Source organism: Dreissena polymorpha, chromosome 3, assembly GCF_020536995.1.
Source record: "Dreissena polymorpha isolate Duluth1 chromosome 3, UMN_Dpol_1.0, whole genome shotgun sequence".
NCBI lineage: Eukaryota > Metazoa > Mollusca > Bivalvia > Myida > Dreissenidae > Dreissena > Dreissena polymorpha.
Window position 1 is genome coordinate 16,548,762 of NC_068357.1, and position 17,990 is coordinate 16,566,751.

General features: G+C 37.2%; 1 protein-coding gene across 7 annotated transcripts in view; it reads right to left on the reverse strand.

Moving 5' to 3' along the window:
* Positions 1 to 17,990, reverse strand: part of LOC127873104 (S-adenosylhomocysteine hydrolase-like protein 1) — a 118,885-nt gene that overhangs the window by 16,503 nt on the left and 84,392 nt on the right. For all 7 annotated transcript variants that reach the window (XM_052416720.1, XM_052416714.1, XM_052416721.1 and 4 more), the window contains exons 5-6: positions 9,687 to 9,790; positions 1,863 to 1,934 (exon numbers count right to left, since the gene is read on the reverse strand). In XM_052416720.1, coding sequence (XP_052272680.1) covers positions 1,863 to 1,934; positions 9,687 to 9,790 — 176 coding nt within the window. The remainder of the gene's footprint in view (positions 1 to 1,862; positions 1,935 to 9,686; positions 9,791 to 17,990) is intronic.

Genomic DNA, 17,990 nt, shown 5'->3' on the forward strand with positions numbered 1-17,990 from the left:
AAATTAGTAGTACCCTTGTGGTTTTAACTGTTGCAAGAAAATGAGTTGGCTGAGTCAGCTTTAATGAAATTGATCATGTACAATGTGACAGTACGTAAATAATTTCAAATTAATGAGTTGATTAGAAATAAATGTTTGATGATTGAACAAGACTCAACAACAAAAATAAATATTATTAAGACATTTTTTTCCCCAATCTTTGTGAAGCAGATTTGACCCCCCACGTTTTGTCAAAAATTGCACATGCTGCAAAATTTTGAAAAAATGAGTCACGTTCTTTGTTTCAATGTGAAAACTTTTGTGAACTTTATAAATTGTGAAAATTCTAGTTGTGACCTTCTCATATTTGCGAAAAAGACCTTTTCCTAAGAAGGAAAAAAAAAGCTCCGTAAAAGCACTTAGGAGCAAGCTCAATATTTAGATTAAGTATTTATGAACAAGCTCCGCATTATGTCTTGAGAGCATATACCGCTAATGCAAGCTTAATATTTAGACAAAGTATTTGCGAACAAGCTCCGCGTTTTTTCTGGCCAGCATATCCCGCTAATGACCAGCCTCATCAGAAATCCATTTAAGGTAGGGACATTACGTCTCCGAGAAAACTGCCTTTCTGAAAACTCGAGATTAGTGAGGCGTACATGATGAATATCAGCTTATGGATGAACAAGGCAGCAGGAGAGTCAAGGGCATTGTTCACTACAATAGGTCATCAATAATAAAACGTATTCATATTGAGAATATAAATTGTAAGAATTGAAAATCAATGTCCTGCTACTGTGATACGAGTTTAATAGCTCAAATGAGACTATTATCATAATCAAATCAATCATAATTGATAATTCTCAGAAAATTAGCAATTGATTATCAGAATGCAAATTACTTGTGTTTTTATGAATTCTCAGAAAATCAGCATTAATTGATTATCCAATTGCATTTTATTGGCATTCATAATTGACAATATTTTTTTGTTAATCCAATATTACTGATTACACCCTGGGAAAATTTCCTTATCTAATGTCATCATAATTCATGCCAACACAGTATTTGTTTGCAACTGTTCTAGAATGTCCTCCTGACTTTTTTTTCTGATCTATTACCCATCAGATTTTTTGTATGGCTGTTTCCTAGGTAGAGTTTGACCACGGTTAAGGAAAAGTTCCTTAAAAATGAATGGTTTTGTTTGGAATTTTCTATTTTGACCGTAAATTGTCATCAACCATGAGAAAGAGAGTAACTGTTCAGGAATACTTTTTGTTGGTTGGACCTAAAGGGTCAAGATATTTATTTTTTTAATTTATGATGTCATTCTGCAATATGTGAATGTCCCAGCACTCCTACTTAATTAGCACTGGAGACTCATGAACATTTTGATTTTCTTTAAAATCATAAGTGCAATTTTCAGCAAATTATTTTGAACCAAAAGATAATTTTGTTTGTGTGGACATAGGATTAATTGCAGGAAACCCACCTTGGTGTCACCCACATGGGGTCATGGGAAGCAAACGTCATGGGTGTCCTTGATGAAAAGAGTTTGCATCAAAGGAAGACACAATCACACAATAAAAAACAAGATGTGTTTGTGAAACACTATGTCCCTCCATATATTTGACCTTTGACCTTGAAAGATGACCTTGACCTTTCACCAGTCAAAATGTGCAGCTCCATGAGATACACATGCATGCCAAATATCAAGTTGCTTTATTCAATATTTCAAAAGTTATGGCCAATGTTAAAGTTTGACTCAAACAAACAAACCAACAAACTGACAGGGCAAAAACAATATGTCCCACAGTATAGACTGGGGGACATAAAAATAAATGTTCCATAAAAATTCATAATATTACAGTATTTTCAGTGCTTACCTGGGTGGAGTAGATGTTACATGCAGCCCACCTAACAGACGCTCCAAGGTGCACAAGGGTCTCAATCAGAACCTGTAAAGACACAGACTTGGAGCTGAGACATTGCCACTATCTAGAAATATTGAAAACATTTACAGCGTTAAGGGAAAAATGGGATTAATTCATGTGCAAAGTGTGATCATTGATTAGCCTGTGTGGACTGCACAGGCTAATCTGGGGCAACACTTTAAGCATAAACTGGATTAAGGCTAATCTGGGGCAACACTTTAAACATAAACTGGATTTAGGCTAATCTGGGGCAACTCTTCAAGCATAAACTGGATTTAGGCTTATCTGGGGACACACTTTAAGCATAAACTGGATTAAGGCTAATCTGGGGCAACACTTTAAACATAAACTGGATTAAGGCTAATCTGGGGCAACAGTTTAAGCATAAACTGGATTTAGGCTAATCTGGGGCAACAGTTTAAGCATAAACTGGATTTAGGCTTATCTGGGGCAACACTTTAAGTATAAACTGGATTTAGGCTAATCTGGGGCAACACTTTAAGCATAAACTGGATTAAGGCTAATCTGGGGCAACACTTTAAACATAAACTGGATTTAGGCTAATCTGGGGCAACACTTTAAGCATAAACTGGATTTAGGCTTATCTGGGGCAACACTTCAAGCATAAACTGGATTTAGGCTTATCTGGGGTAACACTTCAAGCATAAACTGGATTTAGGCTAATCTGGGGCAACACTTTAAGTATAAACTGGATTTAGGCTAATCTGGGGCAACACTTTAATAGTGTTTTTCCCAGGAGGGCAAAGGGGCATGGCGCATTACTTTCAAAAAGGGCATTTTAGCGCGCAGTTTAGGCAAAAACGTTCCGTGAATACCTGAATTAGGGAGAAACATGTTATCGCATCAGAGGCAGTTGTGGAAAAAATATAAACAAGCACATTTAATGGTAATAGATGTATTAAACTTACTGTGATTTATATTAATATATTTACCTTGCCATGTACATTTAGGTTCCATGCTGTTTCAATAAACTGTACAGCACGACAAACATAATAAAGCAATATATGCATATGAATCTGATTATACACAGATCCACTAACATATAAATGAAACCATGTTTGTCTTATCCCATTTTCTAACAATAATCTTGACAGATGTTTAAAATAACATTGCGAGTAAATTGATCGCTAACAATATGCAAACACTCGTTTCCGTGACACACATCCACCAAGTAGATTACAAATAAATAAATAATATTGTTGCGATCTAAAACATTTTTATGCATCGTTGATTATCACAGACATTTCATTAATTCCTTCTTAATATGTAATATGCATCGTTAATTCGATCGTTTACGACGTTATTTGCCATTTTTGCCGAGTCACAATTTAATTCTGTATAGTCCACCATGTTGATAAAATGTCAAACGATGTAAGCGACAGGTGCGCATAGCAACGTTAAATCGTATACGCGATTTGCATTTTGTTAAATTAGTAATTATTTGAATAATTAGATCTAATTATCTTAAAGACGAAAAACGTTAAAAATATTTTTTTGTGTGATTTTAAATGTAATTATGCGTAAAAATATATGTTTTGATATAACTGAATAATGCATGCAATGCACAATTGCCACGAGAATAACATCGAGTTTTTCATCAAAAGTCCCGAAGTAATGATTTTATCGTGGAGTAGAACACATTGCCGACCGAAAAGTGCGCTTGGTATAACATAGCCTTCGGCATTATTGATTGATGCTGACACGGGGTTATTCACGCATGACTAATTCACAGCTTTGGAGCAGTCGGAGACCTACCTATAAATCGAGCACTGTAATAAATTATATCTGCTCAATTTTATATAGTCGATTAGACGTTGACTTCTCGCGAGTAAATCAAGCACAGTCGGAGCGTCACAGACAATCAAATAAGCTGATTTTGCGGACCAAGTTAGATCGTAAGGCAATAAAGATGTTATCGATAAGGGCGCGTGGCGAAATTGGCCTTTGAAAAAAAGGGCGCGTGGCGAAATTTGACCTTGAAAAGGGCAGAGTGGCGATCCCGGAGGGCAGCGTGGCTTTTCGCCACGCTAAAATGGCCCGGGAAAAACACTATTTAAGCATAAACAGGATTTAGGCTAATCTGGGGCAACACTTTAAGCATAAACAGGATTTAGGCTTATCTGGGGCAACACTTTAAGCATAAACTGGATTTAGGCTAATCTGGGGCAACACTTTAAGCATAAACTGGATTTAGGATAATCTGGGGCAACACTTTAAGCATACATTGGATATTTGTTTGTACAAACAAAAAATGTAAGTAATATTTACTAAAAGTCAAAAATTAATTCACGTGAAAAAGATATGTATATATTTTTGGGTAATTCACCACTGATATGTGCAGATTTTATTATATGATTTTTTTTGTTCTGTAACAAATGCCACTAAAAAAGCCAGTAGCAGCTTCAATTTGTTCTTATGAATTTCATTGAAGTTATCAGAATTTGATTCATTGTACCATTAAAGATAATTTATTATTGTGTTTAACATTTCAAGATAATTTTCATGGTTTGGTATCAGATTGCTAGAATAAAATTTTGACATAAATTTTGTATATTATCCTTTTATTTTGACTTTCATTATAACTATTACACGCAGTAATATGATTTTTATAACAATAAGAACGCTTATATTTTATATCCTTTTACGCTGAGATTTCCAAAGAAACATTAAATCCTGATTTCCGAAATAAATAACCATGATATTCCATGCAAATTACATTGAAAACTGAAGATCAATGTACCAGTTTCATGTGTAATTTCTTTATTTGCATGAAATTTAAAAGCATTTATAGTGGATGCATAGAGATTGACAGGACGTTTTATTTTTTTTAATCAAAAGTCTCATTATTACAGGATATTAGCAAGAACATGAGACATTTTAACTAGACTGATGCCCTATGCAGAGTAATTTGAGTGCATGCAGTGACAAATTGAATTTCAGTGACACAAGACCAATCCAACATTCATAAAAAAACATATAACTCATCACCAAGGCGATAAGATTGACAAACCAATACCATTACTTTCTGTTAACCGTTAGATACGTTTTAGCCCATATCCGAGAAAAGTGGATTGCATTGATGACTTTGTATTGATTATAGAGGCCCTCCTTGGCATGCCAGTGACCTTAGGCCGAGTGTATATCCATTACTGAACCTGTTTGCTGGATTAATAGTTGAAGAACTGGGCGCAAATGTTTGTCATTATTTCTAACACTGTTTTCAGGAAGATTTAACAATAAGCGTGACAATTGCTGTGAGTTATATTGCTGTGTTTGGTCACAAAGTACCCCAAAATGGTTAAAATGACTACCTGACAAATGGTTAAATCATACTTTTTATGGAAACAAGTGTGCTATGATGGCCCTAGAGCGGTAAACTGGGTTCATGGTTCATCAATTATTGCGGACTTGTCCTTGTGACCTAGTTTTTTTTATACCTCGGAACTCAGATTCGAATTAAGATATTATAAAGATAAACATTCTGAGTAATTTTCATGAATATTAAGTCAGAAATATCGTCTCTAGAATGGCAACAAGTTTGTTTTTTATTTGACCTATTGATCTAGTTTTGAAAACAACTGACCCATATTCAAAAACAGATTTGACCTTTTTGGAAGCACATGATACTGATTCAAACTCAAATATGTTTTCAAATAAACATTTTCACAAAGTTTTATTAAGTTTATTTTATTAATGTGAATTCTAGAGCAGAATCAAGGTTTTTCTAAAAAAAAGCCCTGGTGACCTAGTTTCTAGATGCACATGACCCATTAATATGGTACAGACAAACATTTTGGCCAAGTTTCAAAAAGATTGGATGAATAATGTGGCCTCTATAGTGGTCACAAGCTTAGCTGAAAGTTGACACCGCACACTGGATTACATTGGACATAAGTTGTAAGTTGATCACAATGCTGTTTTTTGTGCTCAGGTGAGCTAAAAAAACAACAACTGAAAAATGTGCAAATGCAATCACAATTATGTTCTTTTTCTTGACATTACAACAGGGAGTAATGTTTCGTTTATGTCTTTATGGGCAAGAATGCAATGAAAGTTGGTGGAAAATCAAAGCAAAATATGAATGGCACCTAATAGACCAATTAATTCCAAAGAAAATTTGTCCCTATGGATCTTTATACGATGGACCTTTCTCTGCGTACATAGTTTCTTCTTTGGTATTAACATGAGTCAAATGTAATTTATGTTCCTTAAGAAATTACAGTATATTGTTGATAACAAGGATGTGACATGAATCAAGTTCTGTGGATAGCACTGGTCTGCAATGCTCCTGTACCATAACAAGATACATATTACTAGACTATTGTTCAGTGAATAACATTTAATTATAGAGGGATTCATTACGCCTATTTCAACAAGAGCACCGCATAACGGGTGCCACGCTCGGCTACGGGTGCAGTTTTGAACAAGAAGTATAACGTAAGCCATCATGGGGAAATTGTTCATTTTCAATAATTTATGAGACGATCTTTCAAAAAATAAAAAAAGGAAAAAATAAAACGTTGGGGTGGGGGGGGGGGATGAGAGGGGGTTATAATGTGGGGTGTGGTAATTTATTAGATGATATTTAAAAAAAAATTTTTTTTTTTGGAGGGGGGGGGGGGGGGGTAGGTTGGGGGGGGGAAGGGATTCTGGGTAGGGGAGTGGGGTATTGTTTGGATGGAATCCATTGTGGTATTCAGGTAAGTGTTGTTTTTTTTGGGGGGGGGGGGGGGTGGGGGGGTGAGAGGGGGGTATAATGTGGGGTGGGGTAATTTATTAGATGATGTTTAAAAAAAAAATCAGGGGGTGGGGGGTAGGTTGGGGGTGGGGGAAGGATTCTGGGTAGGGGTGTGGGGTATTGTTTGGATTGAATCCATTGTGGTATTCAGGTAAGTGTTGTTTTGTCAAAGTAATAATAAAATGAGATCATAAATAAAGAAGTTATGGCAATTTAACCAAAATGTTCAAATATCTAAGTGTAAAAAGGGCCATAATTATGTCAAAATGCTTGATACAGTGGTCTGCTCTTGTTTATAGGTTGGGGTCATGTTGTTTAACAAGTATGCAACATATAAAAGCAATATGTCAAAGGATATAGGAAATATTTGGGGTAGTACGCAAACTTCAACATAGATTTATTAATAATATGCATATTCTAAGTATAAAAGGGGCAATAATTATGACAAAATGCTTGATAGAGTTGTCTGCTCTTGTTTATAGGTTGGGGTCATGATGGTTAACAAGTATGCAAAATATGAAAGCAATATGTCAAGGGACATTGAAAATAGTTAGGGTAGTAAGCACACTTTAACATTTGCTGCATATTCTAAGTGGAAAAGGGGCCATAATTATGACATAATGCTTGATAGAGTTGTCTGCTCCTGTTTATAGGTTGGGGTCATGTTGGTAAACAAGTATGCAAAATATGAAAGCAATATATGTCAAGGGACAAAGAAAATATTTGGGGTAGTACGAAAATTTAACATTTGCTCGCTAACGCTAATGCAAACGCCGACGCCGGGTTGAGTAGGATAGCTCCACTAAATATATTTCATATATAATAGTCGAGCTAATAAATGAAAGCTTGTCAGAATTAAAAAAAAAATTTTTTTTTAGAGGTCACAGTGACCTTGACCTTTGACCTAGTGACCCAAAAATGGGTGTGGCGTGTAGAACTCATCAAGGTTCATCTACATATGAAGTTTCAAAGTTGTAGGTGGAAGAACTTTGATTTTAGAGACAATGTCAAGGTTTTAGCACGACGTGGATGATGGACAACACGACACGACCAGCTGGCTATGAAAATACCTTGGGTTTTCTCCGAAAATTCGCTGAGCTAAAAATCATATTTCATTAGAAATTGCAAACATAATAAATTATTATAAAAAGTGTGTTTCACCGATCTGAGCCTTTTTCAAATTTGTCCGAGAAATCAATAAAACCAATGTATTGACTAAGTTTCACGATGATTAGGCAAAAAATGTGACTTCTATAGTGTTTGATCGCAAGATTTCTCTCTAGTCATATAAGGAAAACTGCCCCACCCCCTGGCGGCCATGTTTTTTGACCGATCAGGACCATTTGCGAATGATCTGAGACATAAACCAATCTTTTCACCAAGTTTCATGATGATTGGGCAAATAATGGGACTTCTAGAGTGTTCACAAGCTTTTTTTACTATATAAATATAAGAAAACTGCCCCCCCCCCCCCCCGGCAGCCATGTTATTCAACTGACCAGAACCATTTTTGAACTCAACTCTCGTATCAAGGAAACAAATGTTCTGACCAAATTTCACGAAAATTGGGCCAAAAATGTGACTTCTAGAGTATTCACATGTTTTCACTATATACATATAGTGAAAAACCGGAACTACTTTTGAACTCAACCATTATATCATTAAGGCTAACATTTTGACCAAATTTCATGAAAATTGGGCCAAAAATGTGACTTCTAGAGTGTTCACATGTTTTCACTATATATATAGAGAGAAGAATGCCCCGCCCATTGGCGGCCATGTTTTTTCACCGATCTGGACCATTTTCAAACTAATCCGAGATATCAATAAAACCAATGTTTTAACCAACTTTCATGATGATTGGCCAAAAATTGTGACTTCTAGAGTGTTTACAAGGTTTCTCTTTAGCCAAATAAGGAAAACTGCCCTGCCCCATCCACTGGCGGCCATGTTTTTCAACGTACAGGAACCACTTTTGAACTCAACCAACATATCATTAAGGAAAACAGTTTGACAAAGTTACATGAAGATTGGGCATGAAATTTGACTTCTACAGTGTTTACGATGTTTTTCTTTTTTTTGACCTAGTGATCTAGTTTTTGACACAGCATGACCCTGTTTCGAACTCGATCGAGATATCATTGGGACAAATCTTCTGACCAAGTTTCATAAACATCGGACAATAAATGTGGCCTCTAGTGTGTTTACAAACAAATGTGGAGGGACAGACGGCGTACAGACGACTGACAAAGACCGGTCACAAAAGCTCACCTGAGCAATCAGGTGAGCTAAAAACCTGAACAGACTGCGAGTTACTCATAGGCTGTACTGTGAGTTACTCGCAGTCTGTTCTGGTTTTATGCTGTTTGTACACAGGCATATTCACTTTGCTTCTGAGCGGGAAAGAGTTAACCCAGCAAAGAGAATACCTCAACAATAACTGTAATTGTTTTAATGATGTTTCATATGAAAAGTATAAGAGTAAACATTACATTCAGATTGACATGCACTTTTGGTGGGGGGGGGGGGGGGGTGTGGAAATGGACAAATGAGAAATGCACAGTAAACTTATTTGATGATTGCGAATATAAATAAATCTATAATCATTTTGCTTGTGCCCTTTCTTACATTTATTACTGACGCACTTTTACAAGGCGTACATGTTTTTATATATTAATAATTGACACTCTGTTGTGATACAAATGACAAGACGAGTGAGTGTGTTTTCTAATAGTGATATTGCCTCACTTTTCTTAAATATAGATGACAAGGCATGTGTGTTTTCTTATAAATGTTAGACACACTTTTTTATACAAAAAGGCCAGATAAACCAGTTAGAGAGAAACAACCTTTTTTTTCTCCAGATATTCATTGTAGAGGCACTTTTGTGATAAAAATTACAAGTTGTGTGTGTTTTCTTATATTGATTATTTAAGCAGTTTTTGATACAAGTGAGGAAAGGCCAGACAAACCAGTTAGAGAGATACAACATGAACATGACAACATTGTTTACATACCGCGGTCTGAGCAGTGATGTGTGTACAGCCGATGATCTTGGCACCCTGTAGCGGGGGCTTGTCACTCTCCGCTCGTTTGCGCAATGCCATCAGACCAGGCATCTCTACAAAACAAACAGAAAACAGTCCATTAAAATGTTAACCCTTTACAGAATAAATACATATTTTGACGCATTTGTAGTCCCTTGGAAAGTTAAATCTAACTAGAGCTTTGTCACAGACGTGACGAATACCCCCACATGCCGCATCGACACATAATATTTTGCATGTTGTCTTAACAAAAAACAGCGGACACCATGCTCAATTTTTAAAACGCACTAAGTGACCCCTTGACCTAGTTTTTGACCCAGAACGGCCCATGTTTTAACTTGGCCTTAATATCATCTCCATAAAACTTCTGACCAAGTTTGGTGAAGATTGGATGAAAACTACTTGAATTCGAGAGCGGAATACATTGTGATGTTTAAAACGCACTAAGTGACCCCGTGACCTTGTTTTGACCCGGCATGATCCATATTAAAACTTGCCTTAGACATTATCAAGATACAACTTCTGTCCAATTTTGGTGAAGATTGGATAAAAACTACTTGAATTAGAGAGCGGACAACATGGTGAGGTTTAAAACACACTAAGTGACCCAGTGACCTAGTTTTTGACCCCGCATGGCCCCTGTTCGAACTTGGCCTACACATCATCTAGTTACAACTTCTAACCAAGTGTGGTGAAGATTGGATTTAAACTACTTGAAATAGAGAGCGGACACCATGCTCAATGTGTAAAACGTACTAAGTGACCCTGTGACCTAGTTTTTGACATGGCATGGCAAATGTTTGAACTTGGCCTTCAGATCTAGATAAAACTTCTGACCAAGTTTGGTGAAGATCAGATGAAAACTACTTGAATAAGAGAGGAAACCATGCTGAATGTTAAAAAACGCACTAAGTGACCCCGTGACCTAGTTTTCGACGCGGCAAGGCCCATGTTCGAACATGGCCTTAAGATCATCTAGATACAACTTCTGACCAAGTTTGGTGAAGATCGGATGAAAACTACTTTAATAAGAGAGCGGACAACTTGCTGAATGTTTAAAACGCACCAAGTGACCCTGTGACCTAGTTTTTTACCTGGAAAGGCCCGTGTTCGAACTTGGCCTAGACATCATGTAGATACAACTTCTGACTCAGTTTGGTGAAGATCGGATAAAAACTACTTGAATTAGAGAGCGGACAACAATTGCTGAATGTTTAAAACGCACTAAGTGTCCCCGTGACCTAGTTTTTGACCCAGCAAGGCCCATGTTCGAACTTGGCCTAGACATCATCCAGATACAACTTCTGACCAAGTTTGGTGAAGATCGGATAAAAACTATTTGAATTAGAGAGCGGACAACATGCTGAATGTTTAAAACGCACTAAGTGACCCCGTGACCTAGTTTTTGACCCAGCAAGGCCCATGTTCGAACTTTGCCTAGACATCATGTAGATACAACTTCTGACCAAGTTTGGTGAAGATCGGATGAAATATACTTGAAATAGAGAGCGGACACTTAATACGGACCGACCGACAGACCGACAAGCTCACTCCTATATACCCCCCTAAACTTCGTTTGTGGGGGTATAATTAAAAGACCTTTCTTACTAGATTCAAGTTTTAAAGGCTTCATTTCCCATTCTTAGATACTGATGAGCAGCAAACAGCATAAAACCTGAACAGACTGACAGTTACTCGCAGGATGTTCTGGTTTTATGCTGTTTGCACATAGCCATTTTTACTTTGCTTCTGTGGAAAAGGGTTAAACAGATTTTTAACCTCCCTTAGCCCTTTTCCATTGAGATATACGTTTTGACCCATCTGTAGTTCCTTAGAAAATCAAATTAAATGAAAGGCCTTTCTTAATTTAAAGATTCAAGTTTTAAAAGGCTTCATTTCCAACTTTATCATACTATATGATGACAGCACACAACATAAAACCAGAGTTACTTGCCGGCTGTTTTGGTTTCATGGTGGTTGCATACATCAATTTTCACTCTACGTCTGAGCAAGAAAGGGTTACAGTGTAGTATTCAAAAGTAAAAACTACAAATTTAATCAATCACAAAATGTAAAGCATGATTTGGTTAGTAAATGACCTCTTTAAAGTTATTTAAACAGCAATCAGATTCCCCGCCACCTTTTAGAATTGATGAAATAGGTGCCTATCAAAGGCAATCAATGTCTTAAGGATAAATACTAGAAGTTAATTATATTGATAGTTACTCATTCCAAATCTACATGTAGCTTCAACAACCATATAATCACTTCTTAAACTTCTAAGCTCATCAGGTTGTTTTTTCCTTCTTTAACAAAGGCCTTTTATAGGTTCCTTCCCCCAAGAGAAAGGCCCCTTCCCCTAACAGAATTTCTTTAAAATGATGCAATTTTCCCAAATGTCAAGCTTACTTTGGGAAATTTCTGCCTTTTTTCAGTTTTGTCAATAATTTCCCCACCCCCCACCCCCCCCCAAAAGGAATGCCAGGCCTTTTACCCAAATCAAGAAATAACAAGAGCACCGCTTTGCGGGTGCAGACTGCTCATCTATTTTTCTTTTTAAAGGTGTAAGGACCTATCTCTATTTCAATCACAAAGGCGGGAGGGGTGGAGTGGAGAGGGATGTATAGTGTGGGGGTGTGGTCATTTATTACATTATCTTCCAAAAATGAAAAAAAAAAAATATTTGGGGGGGGGGGGGGGGGGGGAGCGGGGATTCTTGGGGGGGATGGTTGGACGGTATTTCAAAAATAAAATAATAAAAATAAATATTTGTGTTTTTTAACCATGTTTGAAAAAAACAAGAAATGTGTTAGTCAGAAACACAATGCCCCCTATTGCGCCGCTTTGAAAACAATATAAAAAAATTACCTTTGACCTTGAAGGATGACCTTGAACTTGAACTTCCACCACTCAAAATGTGAAGCTTTATGAGAACGCCACTTTCAAATATTATTTTTTTGACCTTTGACCTTGAAGGATGACCTTGACCTTGAAGGATGACTTTGACCTTGAACTTCCACCACTCAAAATGTGCAGCTTCATGAGAAAGCGGATTAGAAATAAAAAAAATTACCTTGAAGGATGACCTTGACCTTGAACTTCCACCACTCAAAATGTGCAGCTTCATGATAACGCTGCTTTGATATTTTGTTTACCTTTGACTTTGAAGGATGACCTTGACCTTGAAGGATGACCTTGACCTTGAACTTCCACCAATCAAAATGTGCAGCTTCATGATAAAGCCGCTTTGAAATTATTTGTTTGACCTTTGACCTTGAAGGATGACCTTGACCTTGAAGACTGACCTTGACCTTTAACTTCCACCACTCAAAATGTGCAGCTTCATGAGAACGCCGCTTTGATTTTTTTTTTTTTACCTTGAAGGATGACCTTGACCTTGAGCTTCCACCACTCAAAATGTGCAGCTTCATGAGATTAACATGCATGCTAAATATCAAGTTGCTATCTTCAATATTAAAAAAAGTTATGGCCAATGTTAAAGTTTTCGGACGGACAGACACCATAAATTTGACATTTGAAGTTGCTGACTTCAAAAGTGATAAAGTTATGGCCAATGTTAAAGTATTTTTCGGACGGACGGACAGACTGACCGACATACTGACGGACAGTTCAACTGCTATATGCCACCCTACCAGAAGCATAAAAAATATTTTTTTGGGGTGGGGGGGGGGTATAGTGTGAGGGTGTGGTGTTAATTTATTAGATGATATTTAATTTAAAAAATAATGGGGGGGGATTAAGAGAGGATTCCTGGGGGGGGGGGGGTCTTAAGTCAAAAAAGGGTCATAATTCCGTAAAAATGATAAACAGAGTTATGCAACTTGTCCTTTACTTTCCCCTTAAGATAGTTTGCGAGTGTTCCAAGTACTTTAGTGGTAAAGTGGACCAAAACACAAAACTTAACCAAATTTTCTTAACCAAATTTTCTAAGTATAAAAAGGGCACATAATTCTGTCAAATTGCCAGTCAGAGTTACATAACTTTGCCTGCACAGTCCCCTTATGATAGTTAGTAAGTGTTGCAAGAATGAAAGCAATAGCTTTGATACTTTAGGAAACAAGAGCTGTCAGAAGACAGCGCGCTGGACTATTTGAGTGCTTGACAGTATAACGTAAGCCATCATAGGGAAATTGTTCATATTCAATAATTTATTAGATGATCTTACAAAAATAAAAAAAGGAAAAAATACACTTTTTTTTTTGGGGGGGGGGGGGGGGGTAGGGGGGGTGAGAGGGGGGTATAATGTGGGGTGTGGTAGGGGGGATAGGGGGGGGGTGAGAGTGGGGGTATAATGTGGGGTGTGGTAATTTACTAGATGATGTTTAAAAAAAAAGGGGGGGGGAGGGATTCTGGGTAGGGGCGTGGGGTATTGTTTGGGTGGAATCCATTGTGGTATTCAGGTAAGTGTTGTTTTGTCAAAGTAATAATAAAATGTTATCATAAAGTTCTGGCAATTTAAGCAAAATGTTCAATTATCTAAGTGCAAAAGGGGCCATAATTATGTCAAAATGCTTGATACAGTGGTCTGCTCTTGTTTATAGGTTGGGGTCATGTTGGTAAACAAGTATGCAACATATAAAAGCAATATGTCAAAGGATATCGGAAATATTTGGGGTAGTACGCAAACTTTAACATAGATTTATCAATAATATGCATATTCTAAGTATAAAAGGGGCAATAATTATGACAAAATGCTTGATAGAGTTGTCTGCTCTTGTTTATAGGTTGGGGTGATGTTGGTAAACAAGTTTGCAAAATATGAAAGCAATATGTCAAGGGACAATGAAAATAAATGGGTTAGTACGAAAACTTTAACATTTGCTGCATATTCTAAGAGGAAAAGGGGCCACAATTATACAGTACAGCCAAAGCGGAACAAACGTATTTCGCGATCCGCGGCGGCAAGGCGAAACGAGTCGATGCCGCGTCAGTCGTTGAAGCCGCGTCAGTATGCGGCGGCAAGTCGCATTTCGCCGCAAAACTTCGCATCTGTCCGCCGAGGCATTCCGCCATTCGTGACATGATGCCGAGTCGATGCGCATCATGAAATAAAAAATCTGTTTCAAAATAAGTTACATGTAGTTAACAAATTTTTAAAGAACAATTATAATAATAATTAAAATCATAATATATTTATTGTGCGCGGATTGTATTAGCATATACATGTAAGCATAGTTAATGTGTCTGGCCAATTAAGTTTGTTTCCCGCCCGTAGTGTATGTATTTCACACATAAACAATGTCACTTAATTATGTTTTCGCACATACAAGTGGTCAAAGCTCCAGCATATGGTGGATTTATAAATTAATTGCATGTTGATTCTGCTATTATATTTTAGCTGAGAAAATTAGCAGTTTGAAGCCACATCAATAATCAAGACGGTGACGACGTATTTGTTGTTTTGTTAATTATCAGCTTATTATAACTATTGTTTGAATATGCGTGTATAAATTCGTTTTATTTTGTTCATATTATACAGTTAATATCGCTACTAATTACCCGATAATCCCGTATATTCCAGTTTTCAAGCAAATGCTAGTAAATATTTACGATACACAAACATTCTCGATATTTCCTTAAGTATCAAATACATTTTGGCATTTGTTACTATTAATAGAGATGATGAAATAACGTCTAATCGGGGCGGTTTTTTCCACTGAACACGCGATTTACGCCTGACGTGATGTTCATGTATTTATACAACACAAAATACACCCAAACTTTCCAAACGACGTTCTACATGTCTGCATAATTTTCGCGCGCATTTTATGAAACAAAGGATTTTATTTGACGCTTGAATTTGCCAAAGGACGCGTTAGCATTAAAATTCGGAAGTGTGTTTCGGATTACAAATTTAATAATGATAATCGAACGAAATATAAACAGCTGCGCGTAATTAATTCTACGCTACACATACATGTATGTACATGTAGGTGGATATCTTTTCACTCGATCCGCCGCGTACGTATGCGGCGGATTTACTCCGCGAAAGTACGCGAAGTTAATACAGACTCGACGTCGTTGCGCGGATCGATGCCGAGTGCCACGGCGATACGCCGCGTGAACACACGATTCGGCCGCCGCGGACTAATAATCTGGCCGTGGCGTAGCCGCGGATTATGTTTGTGCCGCTTTGGCTGTACTGTATATAAAATGCTTGATAAGAGTTGTCTGCTCTTGCTTATAGGTTGGGGTCATGCTAGTAAACAAGTATGCAAAATATGAAAGCAATATGTCAAGGGACAATTAAAATAATTGGGGTAGAACGAAAACTTTAACATTTGCACGCTAACGCAGACTGTCACGCCGACGCCGGGGTGAGTAGGATAGCTCCACTATATGTACTCATATATAATAGTCGAGCTAAAAAGTGGACCTAAACACAAAACTCAACCAAATTTGGAATTTTCTAAGTATAAAAAGGGCACATAATTCTGTCAAAATGCCAGTCAGAGTTACATAACTTTGCCTGCACAGTCCCCTTATGATAATTAGTAAGTGTTGCAAGTATGAAAGCAATAGCTTTGATACTTACGGAATAAAATGGACCTAAACACAAAACTTAACCAAAATTGTCAATTTTCTAAGTATAAAAAGGGCACATAATTCTGTCAAAATGCAAGCCAGAGTTATCTAACTTTGCCTGCCCAGTCCCCACATGATAGTAAGTAAGTGTACCAAGTTTGAATGCAATAGCATTGATACTTACTGAGAAAAGTGGAACTAAACGCAAAACTTAACCAAAATTTTCAATTTTTTAAGTATAAAAAGGGCACATAATTCTGTCAAAATGCACGCCAGAGTTATCTAACTTTGCCTGCCCAGTCCCCTCATGATAGTAAGTAAGTGTACCAAGTTTGAATGCAATAGCATTGATACTTTCTGAGAAAAGTGGACCTAAACGCAAAACTTAACCGGACGCCGACGCCAACGCCGACGCCGACGCCGACGCCAAGGTGATGACAATAGCTCATAATTTTTTTTCAAAAAATAGATGAGCTAAAAAAAAAAATAGATGAGCTAAAAACCATTCTCATTACACTAAAAGCCAGCCATTGTTGTTAACTCATACTTAACCATAATATTAAGTGTAATCATTAAACACACAAAAAAGACAAACACTGTTTAACCCTAACAGCTATTGATTTAATATCACTTAATATTAAAACAAGTCAACTAATGTAGCTAAGGCAAGCCCTGTTCAAGTGTGGTCCATGACTTATAAAGCTCATTACAATTGATCCTTGTATCCAGACAACTGGGTCTAATAATTATGCGAGAAAGCAAGATTTAATATTCATTGAACCTACCAAGCCCTAACACAACCACCAACAATTCTGATTCGTCTTCTTGTTTGCCATTCTTAATTGAGCAAAGGTCCATGCAGCCTACACATTTTAACCCTTAACAACTTCAATACTTATTTTGATGCATTTGTAGACCCTTAGAAAGTTAAATTTTATTAAAGACTTTTCTTACTAGATTAAAGTTTTAAAGGCTTCATTTCCAACTCTTAGATACTTATAAGCAGCAAACAGCATAAAACCTGAACAGTGCTCGAGTAACTCGCAGGATGTGCTGGTTTTATGCTGTTTGTGACATAGTTATTTTCACTTTGCTTTGCTTTTGCTCAGCTGCGGGTGCAGTTTTGAACAAGAGCACCGCATAATGGGTGCCAACGCTCGGCTGCGGGTGCAGTTTTGAATAAATAAAAGCGTGTCAGAAGATTTATTTTTTTTAGAGGTCACAGTGACCTTGACCTTTGACCTAGTGACCCCAAAATGGGTGTGGCGTGTAGAACTCATCAAGGTGCATCTACATAAGAAGTTTCAAAGTTGTAGGTAGAAGCACTTTTATTTTAGAGCCAATGTTATTAAGGTTTTAGCACGACGCGGACGGCGGAAAGACACGACGACCTGGCTATGACAATACCTCGGTTTTTCTCCGAAAACAGCCCAGCTAAAAACTGAGACAGCATTTTCTGCTGCCATGTTAATTTATCATATTTAAGAATTTTCTTCTTTTTTTAAATTCTGGTCTAGGTGGAAAGTATTGTCCCAGATTAGCCTGTGCAAACTGCACAAACAAATCTGGGACAATACATTACCCACACGCATTAAGCCTGGGCCAATACATTACCCACACGCATTAAGCCTGGGACAATACATTACCCACACGCATTAAGCCTGGGACAATACATTACCCACACGCATTAAGCCTGGGACAATACATTACCCACCCGCATTAAGCCCC